We start from the raw sequence: 23,217 nt of genomic DNA, 5'->3' as shown, positions 1-23,217 counted from the left end.
TTCAGTCAAAAGTGCTACTTTTAGTTACTGAAATAGATAGAATAAGCAAAAAAATATAAATAAATAAATAAAATAAAATAAAAACAATATGTGGAACGAGAAAAAACTTTTATTTTTTCAACGCTTAGTTTTTAATTAATTTTTTAAATATCCTATTTTGAAAATAAGGCGTGGTTTTTATGACGTCACAAGTGATGTACCGCCGTCTACAGGTAAACGTCAGTATTTGCTGAAATGAGTTTTCGAGATATTTGAAGAAAAGTCAGTCGGATTCAACATTAACCATAAGGAAACCTTGGAATTGGACTTTTTGCCACGCCTTTTTTTTTCAGCGGAAGCCAAATAAGCAAGTTTATACAATAAAGCTAACGACAACAGATGACAGAAATGCAAAAAAAAAAAAAAAAAAAAAAAAAAAAGAAAGAAAGAAAGAAAGAAAGAAAAAGAAAAATTTGCAGTGTACTTTGGCGCATCTTCACTGGCGCACTATTTGCTCACGCTTGCTGCCTACCGCGTTTCCAGCATATGATATTCAGCGATTGATTGATATGCGATTATTTATGATTGATAGCGAGTCATTTTATGCAGAGTTTTTTTTTTTAATCACTTGTGAAGAAACCTAAAACAAATTATTTACATTGATTAATCTGTGTGCTTTTTTTTTCATGCCAAAATACCACGTTCATTTTTATTTCGTCAATTTCTTTTTTTTTTTTTTGAGGTGTGTGTGTGTGTACTTTTTATTTTTGTATAGGTTTGAACATTATTTAGCAGAATACGTTTAGGATACAACAAAACGATACGATAAGCGTTCCTTAAATTATATCTAACTTAAGACCAAAGATATTTAATTGAATTCATTATGCGTATAGTTTTTTTCAATATAACTTATCAATTTTATTTTTTAATATAATATTGTTTTAGTAGTATCTTTTTTTAATAGTATATTTTTTAATAGTATCTTTTTTTTTCAGTATTGCTACTGTGCACATTTCTTACTATGTATATAAGAAGATCTTAATGTGTGAAAACACAGGAGATTTATTTACAAATATGTACAAGAAATATCGTTAGCAACTGCTTAATCAACCATAGCAATTAGGCAAATATCAATTAACACCGTAAACACAACGATAAAACATGGATTTACATCAAATTACGCAAAAACACAACGCAAAGGCTAATACACACTTTCCAGATTAACAACTAAAACGAGACTAACTTTTTATCACGCGCGGAGGCTATTTATAAATCCTAGAGAAGTTTCGACAAAATTCGAGAAATGCTTCTCCATGTTTTCTTTTTATTCCATTCGCAAATCTTATCGTTCAGAAATGGAGGGGCCATATATTTCATTCGAATGTAAGGGGGTTGTATATTCATTACAAGAAGCCATTTACAGGTTACGTTACTAAGATAATTTTAGATGAAAGATAATGGAATAAACGCCAAATTTAGCTAGATTACAACAAATTAATCGCAAAAATAATTACTATTTACAGAATTTGCAACACTATGTATATAAAAACATCATAATGTATAAACTAAAAATAGATACCTCCAACAAAAAGAACAAAACATAAAAATCCAACGGAGTAAACAAATGCTTGCTTTGTTTCAGCGAAATGCTTCTTTTCTTCTTCTGTGAAGTTCGAAATCGTATCCATCCCTGATTTCGGGTCATTACCAAATTCTACCGCAAATATGAAGTCTTGTGGTACGTCATACATTTTGACATTCGCTGAATTTATTTGGAAATACTGAAATAAATCTTAAATGTAATCAAAAAACTAAAATAATTTACAACTAATTAACTAGTTTTTTTAAATTACAAATCATATAGTAACAACTAGGGCAAGTGTACGGTTATTGACTATTCCAGAGTGATGAGTCCTTAACAAGGACGAAGCTACAGCCTCTGGATGTCATGTTCAGGCTGTTGGTATATTTCTAGCAGGATTCCAATGTTTTCAATATCAGTTTCTTCCCTTCTTTTTTTGAATGGATAAATGAATGAAGTTTCGTGCATTGTGTAGTAGTCTGCACTCTCTGAGAGTAACTGGGATATGAAAAATTTTCCTTCATGAATATTTGCTAGCGAATGAAATCATATTTACATTAACCCCAGCATGCTTCCATTTACCCCAGAGATCAGGGCACAGAGCTAAGAGCAGCTCAGTCGTAAAAAAGAAAGATTTTAGGTTTTGAACCTTAGAGTAGCCTTATTTGAGGCACTTCCGCACTTACCTAAATAATAGAGATGGACTAGGATGCCGTGAGAAAATTTTAATTCTTCAAAGGGTGCGAGAGTCGAAAAAGTTTCAGAACCCCTTTTCTAACCTATGAGGGTGGCCAAATAATTCCGATCACTGAAATTGATTGTAAACGTTACCGAACCCAGTAACATCTAAGGCAAAAGTCGTGCTAATAAGCACGAAACTGCAGTCCTCGGCTGGAAATGACTGAGTTGGCGGTGTATTTCATGTATTTCTGCTTTAGCCCTGGCTAATGGGCGGTAATTTACTGAAAAGAAACATGTTTTTTGCTGTTTAAATGCCAAACAAAATTTTAGCTGAGTCTTCTCTACCAATTTTGGCAAAATGTTTGAAAGCGCTACAAGTGTTCCACGTAAGGATAACTCAACTCTACAAGCCGCTTATTCTTACTGAACCATCGATACATAATATTACAATGTAGTATCGATGTCGATACTACATACCGAATATGACATATCGATGCCGATATTACATATCGAATACTACATATCGATGTATTACATATCAATGAACTTATTATAGCTCGATGTACGGAACATTATGTGAGAGATATTCCGGTAGCTAAGATTTTGGCACGGTTGCCATAACTGCTATTGTTCTAGATGTGATTTAAATCCCTATTTATGTCTCTTTCTTTTGCGCCAATAAAATTTCGCCAAGAGTGGGAGAAGCTCTTTTATCGTCTTCTGTGATTCTTTTGAGTACCTCAACTACAAGAGACGATACAAAATTGCACAAAAATAAACCAAAACTTTTTCCTCCTAAATGAAAAATACCGCCAAATGAACTACAATAAAATTATCAATAATTCCAATATTGCCAATCTGCCAATAGGAATGTGTGTATTACACCTGTTCGTAGCTTAGCAGAGGTTTTTTAATTAAAAGTTGGCTTAAACTTGAGGCTAAAAATTAAATAATATATAAAAAAAGAATTGGCTTCACGTCAAGTGCTATCATGAACAGGACCTTTTTGGCACCTTTCTGCACACCTCCCTCACTCTTCATAATTTTACTAACTCACCCTCGAGTTGCTAGTTGCAACTGTCATTTGCTTCATTAATCCACCATATTGAATCACTGGATCAGATTTTTACTATTAGAAGTAAATGTACAATCAACCCTAGTCCATGGCGCAATTTCTCTTCACACAAATTAATCGCTACAGCAATCCTAGTGCTAAAAAAATCTCGGATATATGTCCCCTTTCGATGGCATTTTGATAGTTGATATTTTCGCGTACTCAATAAAGTTTGAGCAATACTAGTGTTGTTATGGCAAAATTAGTAAGGCCGAAATATATAGCAACGTTTTGTCTTGAGCTTTAAAAAATTTGGTTGACAGTATATAGTATTATATTGACAGTATATAGTAATTTTCGAAATCATATCCCTGCTTCATTCCATTTACCGCCAGAAACAACAAATTATCGCCAATGTCGAGTATTTTTCGTTGATACGAATGTAGCTAGCAAAAGGTTATAAATGATTGTAATTGTAGACAAAAGTTGTTTACATTTATAATGCTTTTTCAATGTAAAATAATATTTTGCAAAAAAAAAAAAATAATAATAATCAAGCAAATGTTGGAGCAACATTTGTGGTGAATTCCGTGATGCGCTATAGACGCATACCGAAACCAGAATAGGAAGATAATTTTGTTTTGAACCTTTATCATTAAATTTTCTTACTTACTGTAGGTTACAGCTGCTACAAGGAAGTAAAGAAAATCTTTACACAGCATGAAATTAGTTCGCAATACGGATTATTTTACGAAATAAAAATAGTATCAGTTGGAACTCATATTTAAAACGAAATAAATATGTCAGCTAATATTTAACTTTTGGAATAGTAAAGTTGCAGTTACGATCAACAAGGATAGTTTATTTCATAATCACCTTTCGTGGCTGAAAGCAAGACCTCCGACATAATTTATTCGCAACTCCGACAAACTATAGGGGGCACTGCAGCCACTGTGTAATGGCGGATGAAAAAGGTAAAACAAACTCATGCCGTAACTTATAACTTGCTTTGACGCTTAGTGAATGACAGTAATTTTTCATCGTGTTTGTGGGAAGCTTTCTTTTCTATTCTTCTGAAATTACATTACACCACAAACTGTCTGAAGCCTGTAATTTACCCCAAAGAAAACACGTGGAATGGAATGTTTTACCTTTTTCTTTAGTATTATAAATCACCGAAAGGTAGCGTATTCGAGCTCTGAAGTTGCGAATTGCATCCAAGGTTTCGGTTATAAGTTTAATTTGGAAAATAAAATATTTTTTAACTAACAAGGCTTGGTGTCAGCAGCTAGCTAATTATTACGTAGAGGCCTAGGTAGATTTATGCCATTGCATTAATTGATGAAACGAAATCTTTCAAGAATGTTTGCGGTTTTAGAACTTGGGTACGCCACTTTTGCGGTGATTAACAAAATAAACCAAAGAGGTAAAACATTTCAATTTTGTTCGTACAAGGCAGCTTTGGTTACCTGGGGGTGGGGATTAGACCATTCGAACACTTCTATTGAATATATATATATATATATATATATATATATATATATATATATATATATATATATATATATATATATAATATATATATATACATGTGTGTATGTATGTATTCAAAAATAGCAGTGTTAGAATGCCCCCCCCCCTCTTCATATATGTATGTATACATAATTATACATATATAATACACGTAACAAATTGCAATTTTTTTTTTTTTTTTTCAAAATTTGAAGGAATTACTTATTTTATTGTACTTTAATTATTATTTAATTATACTTGAACTTGTATTTTATTGCATTTATTTCATTTCTAGTCACATTCCATGGAATGAGTTTCTCTTATTCAAAAGCTCTCAATTTACCGTTTCTCCTTTGAACTTTTGTCCTTTCTCATACATTAACATCTGTGGGGAAAATGGCATTATATTTATCAGAGCACAAAACTTAATGACTGTCGCCGAAAATATCTCGAAATAGAAATCAGTATTTATAGACTTAAGTACCGATCCATGCTTTACGGTTTCATGTTCGCTAATGCATAGTTGATTTCTAGTGATTTGGACAATTTTTATAAATGCACGCAAAGAGAGAATAACAATGAGGTAAATAGAGCACGAGTTTGACGGCCGACATTCTGAACTTTATTTAATTACTGACTTTGTTTTTGTTATTTCACTTCTAGTATGTGTAGTTTTTGATATTTTTAGCTTTGGCTTTATTAAATGGAGGAAATGCTCTAATTAACACCTAGATCTGTAATGTTGAGTCTTTTAGACACTTACGCGAGAGCAAAACTACTTTGGTTTTCTTTCTTTTATTATTATTATTAGCTGCGTTGTCCGGCCTACTAGGGTTTCCAATCCCACGCCCATTTCAATCCCGCAGGATTTCGGGATTGTAAGAAGCCAATCACGCGGGATCCCGGAATCCCGCGGGATTGACTTTATTCTTCAAAAAGTTATATGAAAACGCGCTGTGTAGTTCCACTGCATTTTATTTTACAGAGATTAAATAATTGTGGACGTTCAGCAAAGGATTCCCAATAAACTTCCTCACCTTTTAAAAATATATTTGTCTTTTCCAATGGAGGTCATGTTTGGTTTTTGTTTCACGAATTGCAAGTTTTGGATAAAAACTATGTCTATTCGATTTGCGTATTTTGCTACGTAACTGAATCGATTATTTCAGAAAGGGCACAAATCCTATTCAACTTACACTGAGAACACACTTGTTGCTTAATTAACGCTGGTCATTGTATCCGTGCATTTAATGCTAATTGGTTTCATCAAGTAGTATAGCCTCAGTAAAAGATTTTGGACAACTTCGCTAATTTTACCTGTCATTTTAAAGAGACATTCTAAAACATGAACAGTTTAACGTATGCACTGTCATGCGAGTCATCCTGTGCTTCATCCAAGTTTCAATCATCTTTTTTGGAGTCGTGCCGTTGCCGAATATTACAGATTGTTTAGGTAATTTATCCAACATAATTCTCAAGGTACCACTCACATTTATAATATTAGCTTAACGATGATAAAGACATCGGCAGGCACCTTCTACCGGCAAGAAAGTTTAAATAATGTCAGGCTTTTTCTTCGAAGAAAAATACTATGCACTTTTAGTAATTAAAGGTTTTGAGTGCATTCCTTAAGCTTACATAAGCGTTCCAATATTGCATTTAGGCTACTCCAATGGATTTTGCAATCTGTAATGCACTTTCTCAATTTTCTGGGATTCAAATTTTAGCGATGGTTTTTCGAAAACGATTGTAATTTTTACGCGTACTCCAAATAGTTAAACGAATGGAAACAATAAGCTCTCTTTTTTTTATCGTGTTCTTAAATGATAAATCCATCATTTATCATATGCGACACAAAGTTTTTCTTGCTCTTCTTGCAAATATGCAAGGAAGGTGATTCAAATTCCAGATGATGTTTGTGAAAATATTCGTTTTATGAGAGGCAAATATTGGAAAACGCTTGCATGAAAAATCTTTGCGGGATTTTGCTCTCGATCCCGTGGGATTAATCCCGCTACATATCAGACGGAATCCCGCGGGATTCGGGACCGAGATTTCGGGATTGGAAAACCTACAGTCTAACTTGAAAATAAAAGTTATGTCAAGTGTTCAACAATCAGGCTTGAATAAAATAAAAATTAAATTAAAAAAAATAGCGAAATATATATGAAGATAGATAGCGAATTACATGATCCATTTCGATTGCATGAAAAATTATTTTCAGAAAGCTGAATTGGAGTTTCATCGAACCATATTTATCACTTGATCAATGAAGTTCATGATGGTTAAATTAATGAAACAGAAAAACCGTCTCTGTTATTAAATATTACCATTATTTTTAACCCCCTACACAAAGGAAGAGGGTTATAAGTTTGACGCGCGCGCGCGCGCACGTGTGTGTGTGTGTGTGTGGGTGTGTATCTGTCTGTGGCACTCTAGCGCCTAAACGGATGGACCGATTTTGAAAAAAAAAAAAAAATGTTCGAAAGGAGAGTGTTCTTAGCTAGGTTGCGTCTTCAGATAACATTAATTAACGAATATATATAATTAAAAACCTCTAAAAGGTTTTTGGCGATCTTTGTAGGGAAAACATTTTTTTTTTTTTTAATTTAGTACCAAAATAAAGAGGTTTTTTTTCTGCGTCTAATAGTATGTGTTTGGAACTTCTATGTTACATTGAATCCGAATTATAACGCTTTTTTAAAGCAGATTTGAAATTCGGCTAAGACTTTATTCACGCGATTGGTAAAAATTTAAAATTTAAAATTTTTATCTGTTGCCAGTTTCTATTTATAAACAAATAAAATCTTGTAATTGATTTCAATAGTATAAAGCTTTTAAAAAGAATTTTCAACTTTCCCTGTTAATTCTACATTTGCGACTCAATCAGTCCATCACAACACTAGAGACAATTTCTAGTGTGATGATGCTCAGTCGGTTTTTTTTTTTTTTTTTTAGTTAATTGTTACACATGTGAAAAGTTTCTATATTTCCTTCCTTCTTTCTCTTTTTTCGGCACTTTCTTTCGGATTAAATATTCTTTACATTCACTTTTCTTCCTGCAGGATTTTGCACTATATTATAAAACTTGAAGCGCTTAGGCATTGATGCGGTAACTGTGAAAGATAATTTTTAAAGCCTTGTTTTAACCTAAAAATGTCCAATACAAAAGGCATTTAAATCAATTTATTTCCGATTTGTTAGTTTTATTTCTTCTGACTTAAAGTAAATAGTTTGTTTCCAATATTACAAATTTTTAAGCAGCATCTTTTCCTTACTAATATTATAAATGCGAAAATGAGTTTGTTTATTTGTTTGTAATATTTTCACACCTTAACTACTCTACTGATCATTCTGAAATTTTGTATATACGTTGTCAGGGGTTCAGAATAGAACAAAGGGGGGGGGGAGGGGTTCTAGTCACGGAATTGAAATCAAAGTTGAATTTCTGATTCGTACGAAATTTTTGGGAAGAAAAGAAACAAATTAAAGTATGGAGAATTCAAAGAAAAAAACAAAGAGTGGAGGTTATCTCTCGTGACAAAACATCGCTGTTTCGTAACCCCTTACAATTTAAAATCCCCTGGAAAACACGGAAAATTTTCAAAATATAATATTTCTCAAAATATGCCTCAAATATTTTAAATGAGAAATGCTGGATGGGAACTTTTTTTTTTTAATCAGGTGTTTTGTTCAAATGGTAAAGTCTGGCGCTATCTCGCATCTCACAAACATTTTGTGGGATGCTCGAGTATTGCAGCAATTTTCGGCATTGTTGGCACCACTTCCCTTAGATTTTTATTTGAAATGGTTTTACCTTTTTTCTTCCTTTCCCGTATTTTATATCCTTAAGCTTTTTGATAAATTTTGGATGTTGTTACTGTACATGGAATGAGAGATTGACGATACAGAACGAGAATGACCTCATATTTGCACCATGTAAACAAAAATAAATCAAAAATACTGAAACTTATTGCTATGAATTACTATAGATGCTTTGCAGAGCACAACTTAGATATTTTCAGGATATCATTAGATAATGTAAATTTTCGGAAACTTGTCTTTTATTTGAGGTATTGCTGAAAGGTCGTTTCTACCAATTAAATGTTAAGAAAATATTTAAAAAGCTGTTCATCTGAAAAGCGAATGTTTGTTATAAATCTATATGACAATGTGTCTGTAAAAAAGTGACAAAAGAATTTTCATAATTTTGCGAAACAAAAAATGAGTATAAATGCAGTATAATAATGCTATTTGAAATCTAATGTGTACATATTTTTTCATTTCGATACATTCTCAGCCTTAATCCTTCTGTATTGCAACTCTATTTTCAGTCATTGAATAATTTCCATTAATTTTCCAATAAAAACTTCACCGATTTTGGTTAGTGCAAGCTTTGTACTATGTTTCTTTCTTATTCTTAAATTTTATTAATCTTAGTAACTTTTATAACTTTAATTTTAAAAACGAATCCTTAGATAGTTTGAAACAGAAGAAACAAAAATACAGTAGGAGAAAAGGGGGCACATGTGAACAATTTTTTTCATTTCTTTATTTTTCAAAAACTATTATCAATTTATCAACTCAAAAGTGTCCCCATGATCAGGGACGGGTACAAGGGCGGGGTGATGGGGGCGAGCGCCCCTCCCGTGAGGGGATCCTCACTGGTAATTTTTCGAAAATGAAGTTCAAAAACGCAAATTTAGACGACTTTCATTGATGTTGGGTAAAGGGAGGTTTGGGTTTGGGACCCTATCTCGGAATTAAAGTTCAAAACCTTTGGGATCAATATTTTAAAATTAGTATATGTAATAAAAAGTAAGTAATAAAAATCAATCACCCCTCCCTTGAAAAATTTCTGAATCCGTCCTTGCCCATGATTGAATAAAATTTTCTTTGTATATCCTGGACTTTTCGGGGATTTTTTTAAAAAATATTTCTTTACTTTATGGTATTTTTTAAAAACATCTGCAGTTGTTCACATGTGCCCCTAAGGGGGCAGATGTGAACAGGCCTGAGGCACATATGAACACGGGTAAAAAAAAAATACTGAGAAACATCATATTTTAAAGGAAAATTCTTCAATATAGAACATATACCTAAATAACTAATACGTTGAAGGGTTTGTCACCTATACTGCGTCAGTTTCAATTGTACAGTTATTGTTCCACTAAGAAAATATTTTTCCCGAATATATAACTGCACACTGTTAAATTCTGAAGTCTCATAGCCTGTTCTGATCACTGAATAGATTAAACAAAAACTGATATGACTACATAATACGCAGAATTTTGTTATGCAAGGGTTGCTCTATATATATTTTTCTTTTAAGCTTCATGCATTGTTTGATGATGTATTTTAAAATGATTTTTAACATCAGTGTTTAATTAAATGAAAATATTTTTGTCTTTGTATTTTCTGTATTATATAACACTAAATTATGGATCAAATATTTAATAACAAAAAAATTTTAAAAATAAAAATATTAAATATTTATTTATTTATGCTTATTAATATTAAAACAATAGGAAAATAATAATTATAAATGTTTACACATTTTTTAACACTTACAATATCCTACACTAATAATAATAATAAGGAAAGCGGCTGTGGAAACTGTTCACTTGTGCTCCCAGATGCTGTGTGTGTTCACAAGTGCCCCATCGTCTTATTTAGAGCTAATTCGCAAAAATAAAAAATATATATAATTTGATTTAAAAAAAATTAAACACTGTCATAATTTTGCTTGAATGTTCATACAATGGTTCGTAATAGTTAGATTTAGATTAGCAATTAGTTTTAAAAATGTTATCACGTGAAGAAGACAGTGATAAATTTCTTTCCACGCCTGCGGAAACAAAGAAGTTGCCACCACAGAAACATAAAATGGCTCACTGCTCTAAATGATTTTCCAAGATCTACAACTGGAACCGTCCTTAATTTGAGAATTTTTCCAGATTTTTTGTTTGAAACGATCTTAGTAAAACATGCCATGTTAACATGTGCCCTGTGTTCACATGAGCTCTCTTTTCCCCTATTTAAAAAAAAAAATCTCCGAGTAGATTCTAAAATTATTCTTTATAAGTAATTCTTCATCGCAAGAACGATATGCACCCCCCGCCCCCAATTAATGTCTAGGTACGCCAAAGGACCAAGCAATAAAAAAAATGCGGTAATCTGAGAGAATTGTTTTAATCACAAACTTTTAGTAATTAATTTACTTTTAAGTCACCTATACCTTTTCTTAGTAAATATATCAGCGCAGAGTTGAGCATTATAAAATAAGCTAATAAACAGATACATGGCTTGAGCTGAAAACGTATGGCGGAAAAAAAAATTACTCTGTATCAGAAAAGCAAACTAAACGCTTCCGAAACAGTTTTTCCATCAATTACAACAAAACAAAAAATATACACATGCAATTTTTTGGTCGATTTATCCATTTAAGCTTCTTTCAACATATGTTTTCACTCACGAATTAACCGTTATAACATATATATCGTAACATCGTCTTATTATAAGCAGCATAATTGAAGAAAAAAGCTTACGCATGCTTAACTCAATAATCCTCAAGTACTTCCTCTAAACGCAACGAAATTATAGGTTTTAAAAAACGAAAAGATATTCGTTTTTCAACTAGCATTATCTGTTATTTTATGGTTCTCGTTTTTTGGTAAACTTTACTGCAATTTTTCTTGCACTCACGATTTAATATTTTTACGCGGTTGATGCAACATAAGTTTTCGCAATGCCTATCGAAACAGGAGTTAAGAAAATTTTGCCCATCCGAAACATGGATGCTGGATACGTTGCGAAAATGCTTATACCGTATCTGATTGTGGTGGCCTAAGAGCTTGTTTCTTTTTGTTTTCGTTTCCTTTTTTTAAAATCTTATGAACATTTCGTTTCAAAACGAATTTTGAAAATAACGTTTTTGTTTTTCAAGATAAGTACAGTGGATGCCGGTCAATTGAATCAATGGTTAGTTGCAGGGGTGCCCATCCCCCCCCCCCAAATTCAATGGCGCAAATCCCCCCCTCAGGTTTTCTCAACCCTCTTTCCCTTTTTTATTTCTTATTTTTTAGTTTATTTTTTTAATTTAATTTATTTTGTAGTTTATTTTTTTAATTAAATTATTTTTTTTAAATATTTTTTATGAAGTATTTTTTTTAATTTGTTTTTTCTTTTTTTCTTTTATTTATATTATTTCAAAAGAAAAGTTGTGTGCTATGCCAAAAACATATACACATTGCACACACAAACTAAATAACTGAATGAGTTAAAATATAAACAGAATAAAATTAAAATAAATGAAATAAATAATTTAAATAAAAAATAAATCAATACATAAATTTAATTTTTTTTCCGTTAATAAATTTAAATAAATAAATAAATAATTTTTAAAATCCCCCCCCCGAAAACTTTGATGGCGCAACTTGCGCCATAATCCCCCCCCCCCCCTGTGGGCACCCCTGGTTAGTTGAATCAACCGCTTTAATGAATCAAATCCGTCAAAAACAGAACAAAATCCAGCTTTATTGAATGTGCCGCTACATTGAATCAGCAGCTTCATGGAGTCAAAACTGTTTATTGTGAGGCTTTGAGAAGTTGAGCTCCGACTCTGACAATGTTTACCTCTGTTTCGGTAAATAGGGAGGGGTAATTGGCGCTAAGTTGAGTTGAGAAACTTTCTTAGTAGTTTTTCAAAAATATTTCAACTAAAATCCGAGCCAATAACACGACTATTTTTCACTTAACTCCCCTAAAACAGGAAAACATAATCAAGGTTACAGCTCAACTACCCAGAGCTACACTATAGAACAAACGTGATTCATCTAAGCGGCGGCCACTGTAGTAAACAAAATGTAGTTTTCCTAGCAGACGCTTTGTAATATGAACATACCTCTTTTTGAACTCTTTTCATGTTCACATTACATGACCCCCCATATGGAAGGGGGACATGCTAGATGGTATCATAGGAATAGGACCCCAAGAATTACACAAGAAAAAAAAAAAAACCGAGAGTATTACTTATTTCCAGTAGCGTACATAAACTTCGGTGCAACCCCCCCCCCTCCCATTTTTTTAAATTGACACATAATGCATTTTTTTAGAGTGCAATCTTTATTTTAGCGCCTTCATACCTCTTGCACCCCCCCCCCCCCAAAAAAAAAGAAAATAGTAAAAGTAAACAAAGGGCAAAAAAGGGCGCCTCAATGGGGGTTACGGGAGGTCACTATGACCTTTCAAAAAATTTCTCAGCCAGCAAATTTCGTCAGACGGTTCGTCAAATTTGTAGACATAATTTTAATATTGCAATTTTCATATTCCCAAAAGTCTCTTTTCATTATATATACCTACACTATATGACCAAAAGTATTGGGACACTTTGAAAAATTCACATTTTTACAGATTTCTCGAGAAATAAAAGACCAATTGCTCTGTAATTTTTTCCACATAAAAAGTATACTTCAGCTGTTCTTTTTCAATAAAAATTAAGCCTACTATTCAGTTAGGGGACCAACAGCAAATTGAGAAAACAAAAAAGAAAAAGTTTTTGATCATATTGCATTGCAAACATCTGGGAATAAGCTATGTTTCAGAAATAAGTTAACATACAATGCAGAACTTATTTTTATATTTTCGTGAAAGTTTCTCTAACACCCACGGAAATATAAGCATTTCTTTAAAAAATACAATTTTATTTTGAAGGTTTTCGGCTTATAACACGCAGAGTTTTCCGTCCAACGTTACTAAACTTTCGGAATATTTGACAGCATACAAGATAAACATAATAATAAAGTTAGAAGTTAAAAGGCTGAAAATTCGACCTGTCTACAAACGATACTGTTGGGACCTAAAAAAAAAATATCGTAATAGACAGGTTATCGTTATAGACAGTTTGATTATTCATGCTGACATTTTGCTGGGGCCAGAAAAAAAAATGTTATAGACAGGTTATCGTTATAGATAGTATCGTTATACACAGGTTTCACTGTATCATGAAACACTCTACTTGATAACAGTTAAGTGTTGCCAGTTTGCGAACGATCCCTTACCTTTCGTCGTCTATCCAAGAACTATTGACATTCTGCTCATTAAATCGCTGATAACTTTTTAAATTTTAAAGATATCGAAGTGGAATTTTTTAATGAGTAACAGAATCTATCTGGGCTTTGGATTATGAAGGTTATAAATTGATATCTTTCGCGCATGTGCAGTGAAAATTTCATTGCTTTAAACGTTCACATTTCATTAAATTTTCAATCTTTTTACTTTCAATTTTATTATTATGTTTCTCTTTTATGTTGTCAAATATTCCGAAAGTTTAGAAACGTTTGACGGAAAACTCTGCGTGTTATGAGCCGAAAACCTTCAAAGAAAAATAAAAAAATTGTATTTTTGAAAGAAATGATGATATCTCCGTGGGTGTAAGAGGTACTTTCACGAAAATATAAATGTAAATTCTACTTAGTATGTAAACTTATTTCTGAAATTTGTAGCTTATTCCCAGCTATTTGGAATGAATATGATCAAAAACCTTTTTTTGTTTCCTGAATTTGTTGCTGGTCCCTTAAATGAATAACAGACTTAATTTTTATTGGAAAGTGACAGCTGGAGTATACTTTTTATGTGAAAAAAAATTAAAGAGCAATTGGTCCTTTATCTCTCGATAAATCCGTAAAAATGTCCTAATACTTTTGGTCATATAGTGTATGTGTGCATACCCATGTTTTACCATTCGGAAAAATTTAGAGTTCCATTCACCGTATCATGTTAAAGTAATTAAAAGTTCATGAGTTGTGAAGGAATGACTATTGTATTGACAAGAGCTTTCGAAGTCCCTTTATGGCAATACAAATTACCATATTTCAAAAGAAATTCTTTTAAATATTGTACTTGGCTCATATTAAGTTACCGAATGAAGTATAACGAGTGAAATAATACTTAGAATTAATTCCATAAATTTAGTTTGAAATATTTTCAAAACCTTATCATCTTCCCAAATTATTATTATTATTTTATTTTATTTTGGATAGTTTTATTATTCATGTTAATCCGTTTGAAAAATGACATGAACGTTGCTTACTGTCTTCACTTGATCAAAGTTGATGATGTTTCTCTGATTTTTCAGATTACCATCACAGCGGTAATAAGTTTAGTTCGTTGTTTTAATATTTTTTAAAAGGACAATTTTTCGTCGTTATGGTTATAAACCGTTTGTGTTCATTCACCATTAGCGAGACCACTTCTGGGCGGTAGCGTCTGTGCCCTACACACACACACACACACACGCAAACACTCGGGATTGCAAAAAACATAATTTTGATTTAGTGTATCAAAAAAAATTCTGTTTGTTCTTGTATTAATTAGGTGCGAATTTTTTAAATGTTACTGAATTGTTATCCCTATAATTGCCTTTGATTCCTAAATCATTTTGTCTCAAAAGGTCTTCCCCCTAGAATAAATAAATCCTCATATAAATAATAGCCATTGATTGAGTAACTCGCGTGAATCAACAGTGAAACTCGCGCCACGGTATGATAATTTGATAATATGTTTTGGTAATGTTTAGCATGCAGGGAAAGGCTTTATTGTGACAAGGCTGAACTCGATCTGGTAACTTAACTGTTTTACTGGTAAGACAGTCATTTTAGGGCAATGAAGAAACGAAAAAGCGGTCAACAATGAACGCTACCTACTGGAGTTTAGGGTTGATCCACTGGAGTAAGGGTTAAAATTTCAACTATTAAAATATCACCAAATAGGCAATTGCTTCGTTCAAATGTAGAAGAGTCGAAGCTATTTTCACCCGTCATACCTTGACGGACTACTTCCTAGTTAATTAATAAAACTTTCAGATGAATATTAGAAAAGCAGCAGCTTTTCCGTACAAAAATAAATAAACAACTGCAAGGTCGATTAAATCCCGAGCATCAACTAATTACAAAACCCTGTCACGTAACAAAAACCGCTCTCGCTCATTGACCCACACGTGGTTTACAACTTTCTCCCCACGGAAGCTTTTGAGATCAAACACGAGAGAGACATGTGCACGAAATATTCTTTCTCTTTCGATTAGTGAACCAGGGCAAGTTGTGATTGGGCCCGGGGGTGTCTTCCGTGGAACAAGGCCAATGGAATTCGAAACGATTCGGCATTTCCACGGAAGTCCTTTGTCGGGTGGTTACCGGGGCTTCCAGCACAAACAATTCTCGATGATGTTCTCTTTTGTTTGTCTGTTGTCTTCTTTCGCTATTGTCTTGGGAGGTAAGGAAATTAGGTATTCTTTTGTTTTTAAGTTCTGATGTCAGAGTTTCGTTTTCTGTTTCGGTTTTGTGCTACTTTATTCCTTTTTTCTTTCTTTTTTTAAAAGAAATTTAAGTAAAAGGAAATATTTTGCACTAAAAAGTGTTAAAAGTGGTGAAAATTATATTTGTGTTTAAAAGATAAAGACAATTATTATGCATTCTTAAATTTTTACACCATTCATCTGAGCATGATAGTTGCCGGTGATATAAAAATTAAAAATGTGTAAATAAATGTAGAAAAATAATCTTTATTATTATTTATTACTAATAATAAAGCTGAATGTCTGGATCTCTGTCCAGATATCTGACCGGATATCTGTCGCGATATCTGTCGGAATGTCTGTGACGCGCATAGTTCCTAAACCGTTTAGCCGATTTTTATGAAATTCGGCACAAAGTTAGTTTGTAGCATCAGGGTGTGCATCTCGAAACTATTTTTCGAAAATTTGATTTTGTTCTTTTTCTAATCCAATTTTAAGAAAATTCTACCGAGCAAATTAAAACTCCGTGGACGAATAAATTAACAAATTATCATAACGTGAAACCGTAACATGGGCAAGCGAATGAACATAGCAAATTGGCGAGAAATTCATCATCCATCATTTGTAAATATTCAGGCGAACCAAATGACCTTTTAATTTTCTACTACGGGCAAAGCCGTGCGGGTATCGCTAGTGAGTAAATAAAAAAAAATAAAAAAAAAAAATTCTAATAAAATAGGTAAAATTAAAAAAAAAAAAAAATCCAATACATATTTTTCATTTTTACCACCAAGTTCGAAATTAGTGTCCCTAAAATGCCAAGTCTGTCAGATACAGTGAAACCTATGTAAATTGACCACTTGCGGTGCACTACTTTAGTGGTCAACTTAAGCAGGTGGTCAACTTATAGCGGTTGAACAATATAATAAAATCTAATTCTGTGCCTGAAAATAGCGGTTAACTTACAAGGGTGGTCAACATTACAGGTTTTACTATACTGGACTGTAGAAATTCAGCTCCATCATAACCGCATTTTAGTAGCTCAGCTTCAGTCCCATCCCCAAAGCTAAATTCAATTGACTTTTTTGAAATATGGTTTCTTAGGGGCGGATTCAGCAAACTATTTTAGGGGGCGGGGTCATGCTGATAATTGTAATTAATAAATTGGGGATAAACGTTGCAAATTAGTTTCATAAGTAACGAAATGAAGTAGTAGTTCAAACACTTACTCTTAAAAATAATTAATGAATTGAAAAGATACTGTGATTGTTTACATTTTATGCATGAAGTGTTTGAACAGAATTTGGACGGATACTATTGTCGTCGGTTTAGGGGGGTGGGGGGGTCATATAACCCCCATATCCCTCACCTTGTATCAGCCACTGGGTATCTTCTTAATATCCAGTTAATAGCCACTTAGAACATCTTTTAGAAATTGAGCTCCAAAGTTTCTGCTGATGGGCATGTTTTCTTCGTGGTGTAAAAATTCAGGGGGGAAAGTGAACAAAATCTTATTTGATGAATTTGAATGTTGTGTAACAATATTACAATATTTTCACCTCTCTCTCTTTCTCTGCCTTTAAAAAAGTAATTTATTTTAGTTTTATCTCTTGTTTCAATACATTACCATAGCTTGAATGTTTGAGATTTTCAAAATTTTAGTTTACTTTCAACTTTTTTCAAAAGCTCTTTATCCGCTTCTGTGCAATATCATTGCTTGATTAAAAAAAAAAATGAAAAAAGAAAAGAAAGACAGAAAGAAAGAAAAACTCAAAACAAAATGAAAAATACCTTTTTTTTTTTTTTTTGAACTATAACACAAGCTACCGGCAGCGAGTTTTTGAGCTCAAGATTTATCCATATTTTGTTTGAGGATTTTAGAACTTTTTACACTGCTTAGAAAAAGCTAAGTTAATTTTTGCTAACGTATAAATTAAAAACATTCAAAAAGAAAAAAAAAGCCACTTATTTCGGGTGCTGTTTATGTTTTCATTTTGTAAAGTAAAGGGCAGTGAAGAAGTGAAGTAGAAAGTTAACGTGTTTCAAGGCGTGGTAAGTATAGAGCTAATAAAGTGATACGCTTCATATTAATGAGGTTTTAATTGAATGCGCATGAGAGAAAGATGCAATTGATTTTTAAGATCGTAATTCTAAGAACTAATGAGGCAGTGCAGCAAAGGGATGCAAGTGGACTATTTTAAGTTTCGAGTGAAACGCGTTTAAAGATCAGATCCTAGGTAGGCTTTTATTGAATTTTTTTTTCTAAATCATGCTATACAGCAGCACCTACTAGGGCTAGTAGTACAATCTCTTGCCCCAACACAGAGGAGAGATTCACCTACCATTTGTACTGGTTATCTCCAAGTTTTTATTTTTCCCACTTGCATCCCTTTGCTTCTCACTACCTCAAAAATGTAACTTTTAATTTCAACAATTCTTACAAAACTTCTAATTTTAACAATTCCAAAAAATGTAAACGTTTGTAAAGTTGAGAAGCACTGCCTTTTTGCCACACAGCACGCTTGGCTTCTAATGAACAAAAAGCTAATATTTTAAGGTTATAATTCATTATTACGCAGCAATTTCTCAGACTAATCTTTTCCCAGGTGGATTAACTATCTTTGATAATTCCATTATCAAAAGGATTTTTCAGCAAGATCCTTCTTTCTGCTTTCGACCATACAACGCCACTGATTGCTCCAGAGCTCCACAACAGAATTTCAACGAAAGTGTTTCCAAGTCATCAAATTCTTCCAGCGTCTTTCCGAATACTGCAGCTTTTCTGTTTACCAGGAGAAATCCAAAATACCCAGAGTTCCTACATCTTTGCGAAGGTAAACTGCCCAGCAACACAAATTTTAATCCCAGACACAAAACGGAAATCTTCGTTCATGGATTTCTTGATGGTGTCTGCAGATCGGCGTGGATGAGGGTAAGTATTTCAAACAATGTCTCTATCAAATTTTGGAAACTAATTAATACGCAGGGTGTCTGACATATACATTTAATATTTGTAAAGGACAGACATTTTTCAAGGCGGTGGGGGGGGGGGGGATTAATTCTCATTACTTACCTTCTTCCTCGTGTTTGATTTACGCATGCATGGGGTGCTCCCTCTGTATTTTTACTTGGAACAAATAAACTAAATAGATGTAGCCAAGAAAGGGGAGGAAGAGGTCCCTGAACCTATTTCCTTCTTTTTTAAGTCACCAAAGGTATCCTGAAATGTTTTGGAACTTCAATTTCTGGAATGTTACGGTGGAATGTTCCAGAAACCCCATCCTCTTAACATAATAGAAAAGTCTTAAATTGCGTTTTTAGGACTTTAGTTTTGAAAAATTACCGAAAGAAAAGTCCCTGGATCCCATTGTTTCCCTTAAAATTACCCGAGATAGTCAACGACTGCATCTTTATAACTTCAATTCTAAAATAGGTCTGCTGCCATGACCTTCGAACATCTCCTGCTATTAAGATCGCCTACGATTATCTAAAATTGCCTTTTCGAAACTTCAATTTCAAATCAATAACCCTTTTCATTTTTCATACAGTTTTGCTAAGTTTTATAATCAAATCATCCACTGTATTGCGGTTTTCTCCTTGCCTGCGTACTTCCTCTGGGCAAAGCTACTAATTACTTACTAAATGCAAATTTCCAGTAAGCAGAAGCAGCTTTTTTGCGCTTAGAAGATTTAGTAGAAAACAGTGCTGCAGTTCGGGGGAAAAAAGTATGTTACGGAATACAACTATTAGTAGGGTAAATGTTATGTTGGGCGGATTTTGATTCGGCAAAAAAAAAAAGAAGCTTGTTTAGATTACTTAACGAGCTTTAATTTTAAACCAGATATTATGTTTTTCGAAAATGTCGTTTCAAACCTATAAGAGTATTTACAGTAAATGTGTCACTTTTTGCCATTACGAAGACGCCTTTGACATCTTCGTTGACATTTGTATGTTACTGCAATCGGTAGATGACTTTACAGTAAAGTCTCGTGATCGTCAAGCGACTTTTTTTCCTGTTTTAAGTCACTGCGTTTTTTTGGTATGTTTAATGAAAGATGAACTTATTTAGCATACGTTTTGACGCATCGATATATATATATATATATATATATATATATATATATATATATATATATATATATATATATATATATATATATATATATATATATATATATATATATAAACAAAAAAAAAAAAGAAAAAAAGAACATTATTTCTGATTTTGAGACGCGTATTTTAACTACGGTTTATATGATGTACAATTTTGATTGCTCTGAACTTTGTTTTAGGAAACAAAAGATGAGCTGTTGAAGCGTGGTTCGTATAATATCATTTTAGTGGATTGGTCATGGGGAAACGGCCCGAATTACACTGAAGCTGCTGAAAACACAAAAGTGATCGGAAGACAGCTGGCGTTTGTGATTCAGAAAATTATGGTAAGAATTTATTTGAGAATTATTTTTAGAAAATCTTTCAGTTGGTCCAAAAGCTAAAGTTTAACATTTTTAGTTTTTGTATTGAAAGTTCTAACTCTCCATTTTTGAACAATGAACACTAAACGTAGATAATTACAGAGAAACCTGTGTAAGTTGACCACTTGCGGTGCACTACTTTAGTGGTCAACTTAAACGGGTGGTCAACTTATAGAGTTTGAACAATGATAAGATCTAATTCTGTGCCTGAAAATAGCGATCAACTTAGACAGCGGTTAACTTACAAGGGTGGTCAACATTACAGGTTTTACTGTAATGGATATTTTTACAGCTATCGATTTAAAAAAAAAAAAAAAAACATAAAAATTTAGAAACTTGAATGCCGCTAAAGCAAAGCTTGTTTAGGATTTTTAAAAAAGTTTAGGAAGCGAAAAGGATCAACCAAAAAAGTTTTTTTCACAGGTTCTTGAGAACTACTATGCGTCAGCTGTATTTTGTTGGTACAAAAAGGTTACTCCTGTTTATTGAAATTTAATTTTATATTTCAAATGTACACGTTGCATGTTTCATTACAATTTTATTTCCTCAAACTAGTATTCTTTTCCAGAACGAAAGCGGCGTCGGTCCAGAAAATATTCACATTGTTGGACACAGCCTTGGAGCGCACGTCGCTGGCTTTGCGGGACAAAATGTACGGAATTTAAGAAGAATTACAGGTGAGTTCCTTGATGAAACAAAAAACCTTTAAAAACACATCAAATGTCTAAAAGTTTCCAATGAAATGCTACAACAGATTTTATTTCGACGTTTTTTTAATTTTAAATATGTCTCCCAATGAATTATTTTTCTTTTAAATTAAAAATATAATTGGTTTTTAAGTGCAGCCATGAGTGAAAAAAAAACAAGCAATTGTTTTTATAACTACCTGCGTAACCGGCGTTGCACGGGCTACCTCAAAAATGAAAGAGATGTCAAGTTGATGTTTTTGCAATACTCTGGCATCAGTTCCTAACACGTTAAAGATTAAATAAATGCGTCTAATGCAGGGTTTGCGAAACACCAATAAAACATATTTTTAGCAAATATCTCATTAACGTTAGTAATAGCTGTCAATGATATAAATTATGAGTATTTTCAATTAGCACAAAAGATGAAAATATATGCATTATCGACTCTAATCTGTGCTCACGTTAAACTGAATTACATCCGATAGATTATATCCAAAATATTCATGTGCAATAAAAATTAGCTTTTTACATAAAACGACTCAATGTGTTTCACAAAAGTGTTCGTACACTTACGATTTTCCATGAAATGCGCCCTTATACATTGGTTAAAATTAATATTTTGGAATAGGTATTTAATTAAAAGATCTATGATCTATTTTTAACAAAATTACATGAAAAAATTTAATGTAATAATACTTGATTTTTAAGAAATCAATAGTCAGAAAGTGCCTGAAACTTCATCTCACAAAAATCTTCGTACACTAAAAAAAATATGTACATATTAGTAAATAATTTAACGTTTTATTAAGGTATTATTTAGTAGAATATCACTCAACATCCACAACACAACAGCATTTAAAAGTCTGGGAATAGATTTCGCTGTTTTTTCATTTGGGGGGGGGGGGGTATTACTGAGTAAGTGTTCAACCACACTTCGAGCCTTACTGTTTCTAGTTCGCTTTTTGTTTTATTTCTGTATTTTCGTAATCAAGCTACCAGATATCTCTAAATATGGTGTATTAAATTTAAATCTGGCGAATGAGGAGGACAATTTTTGAGGCACCAGACACAAACGTTGAAAACCGTGTGCTTCTTATCATTATTTTGATAGAGAACAAAGTTGTTTCCGATTACCAAATTTTGGGTTAATAGTTTAAAATTGCCTTTTAAAATATTTAAATGAACAGCATGAATCATGCTTTAATCAATAAATTCCTAACTACCAAGTCCTGATGCTGATGTGTACCCTCACACAAGAGTATCTTTACCTTCCTGATTAAGTGATCCAACTTGGTTCTTAAGATTAATTCCTCATTTTTTCTTCTCCTTACAATTATACAACATTGGAACCATAATGTTGAATTTCGTTTCATCTGCAAATAAGACGTTATTCCAAAACGTTTCGAGTTTATTTATCAGTTTTTTCGATGGAAAGCGTAAGATTTCTGTTTTTCACTCGAACAAAAAAAATTCTGCGGGAAGAGCTCCCATTTAATCCAGCTCCTCAAAGAACTCGGCGAACAATTTTAAATGAAATTAAAAAGCAAACTGCTTCCGTTGAAGTCTGTAAAAACTTTTACAGCACTCAAATGTGTATTTTGCATTGAATATTTGACTTTGCCGGTTGTTCTTTTCTTACCTTGTTTTCGAACCTCTTCTTTTCTTTAAAGCATTTTATCGTGCACTTCACTATGAAATGGTATCAATTAACTAATTTAGTAATATTTCGAACCGACTTACCGCTACTATGATGGAAAAAAATCAAATTTCGAATGGTGTTTGCTGTTTTTTACGAATACCAGCCACTTTAAGGCAAGCAGAATATTAGGAATTAACTAAACAAGAAATTAAAGCCAAATGACTTTAAAGGGTCAACACAATGCAAAATTAATTTTTTAAAAAAAAACGACATATGATAATTTTTATCGTGAATTTATTGGAAGACATTTCAG

At 32.6% G+C, this 23,217-nt stretch overlaps 1 protein-coding gene across 1 annotated transcript in view; it reads left to right on the top strand.

Annotated features, from left to right (window-relative positions):
* The window catches only part of LOC129228547 (pancreatic lipase-related protein 2-like), a 69,177-nt gene that overhangs the window by 10,539 nt on the left and 35,421 nt on the right, over positions 1-23,217 (top strand). The window contains exons 2-3 of the mRNA XM_054863229.1: positions 20,394-20,540; positions 21,145-21,253. Of these exons, the coding sequence (XP_054719204.1) occupies positions 20,394-20,540; positions 21,145-21,253 (256 nt within the window). The remainder of the gene's footprint in view (positions 1-20,393; positions 20,541-21,144; positions 21,254-23,217) is intronic.

The sequence above is a fragment of the Uloborus diversus genome, chromosome 8 (assembly GCF_026930045.1).
Source record: "Uloborus diversus isolate 005 chromosome 8, Udiv.v.3.1, whole genome shotgun sequence".
NCBI lineage: Eukaryota > Metazoa > Arthropoda > Arachnida > Araneae > Uloboridae > Uloborus > Uloborus diversus.
The sequence above is the reverse complement of the archived record's forward strand: the minus strand, read 5'-3'. Positions and strand labels throughout refer to the sequence as shown.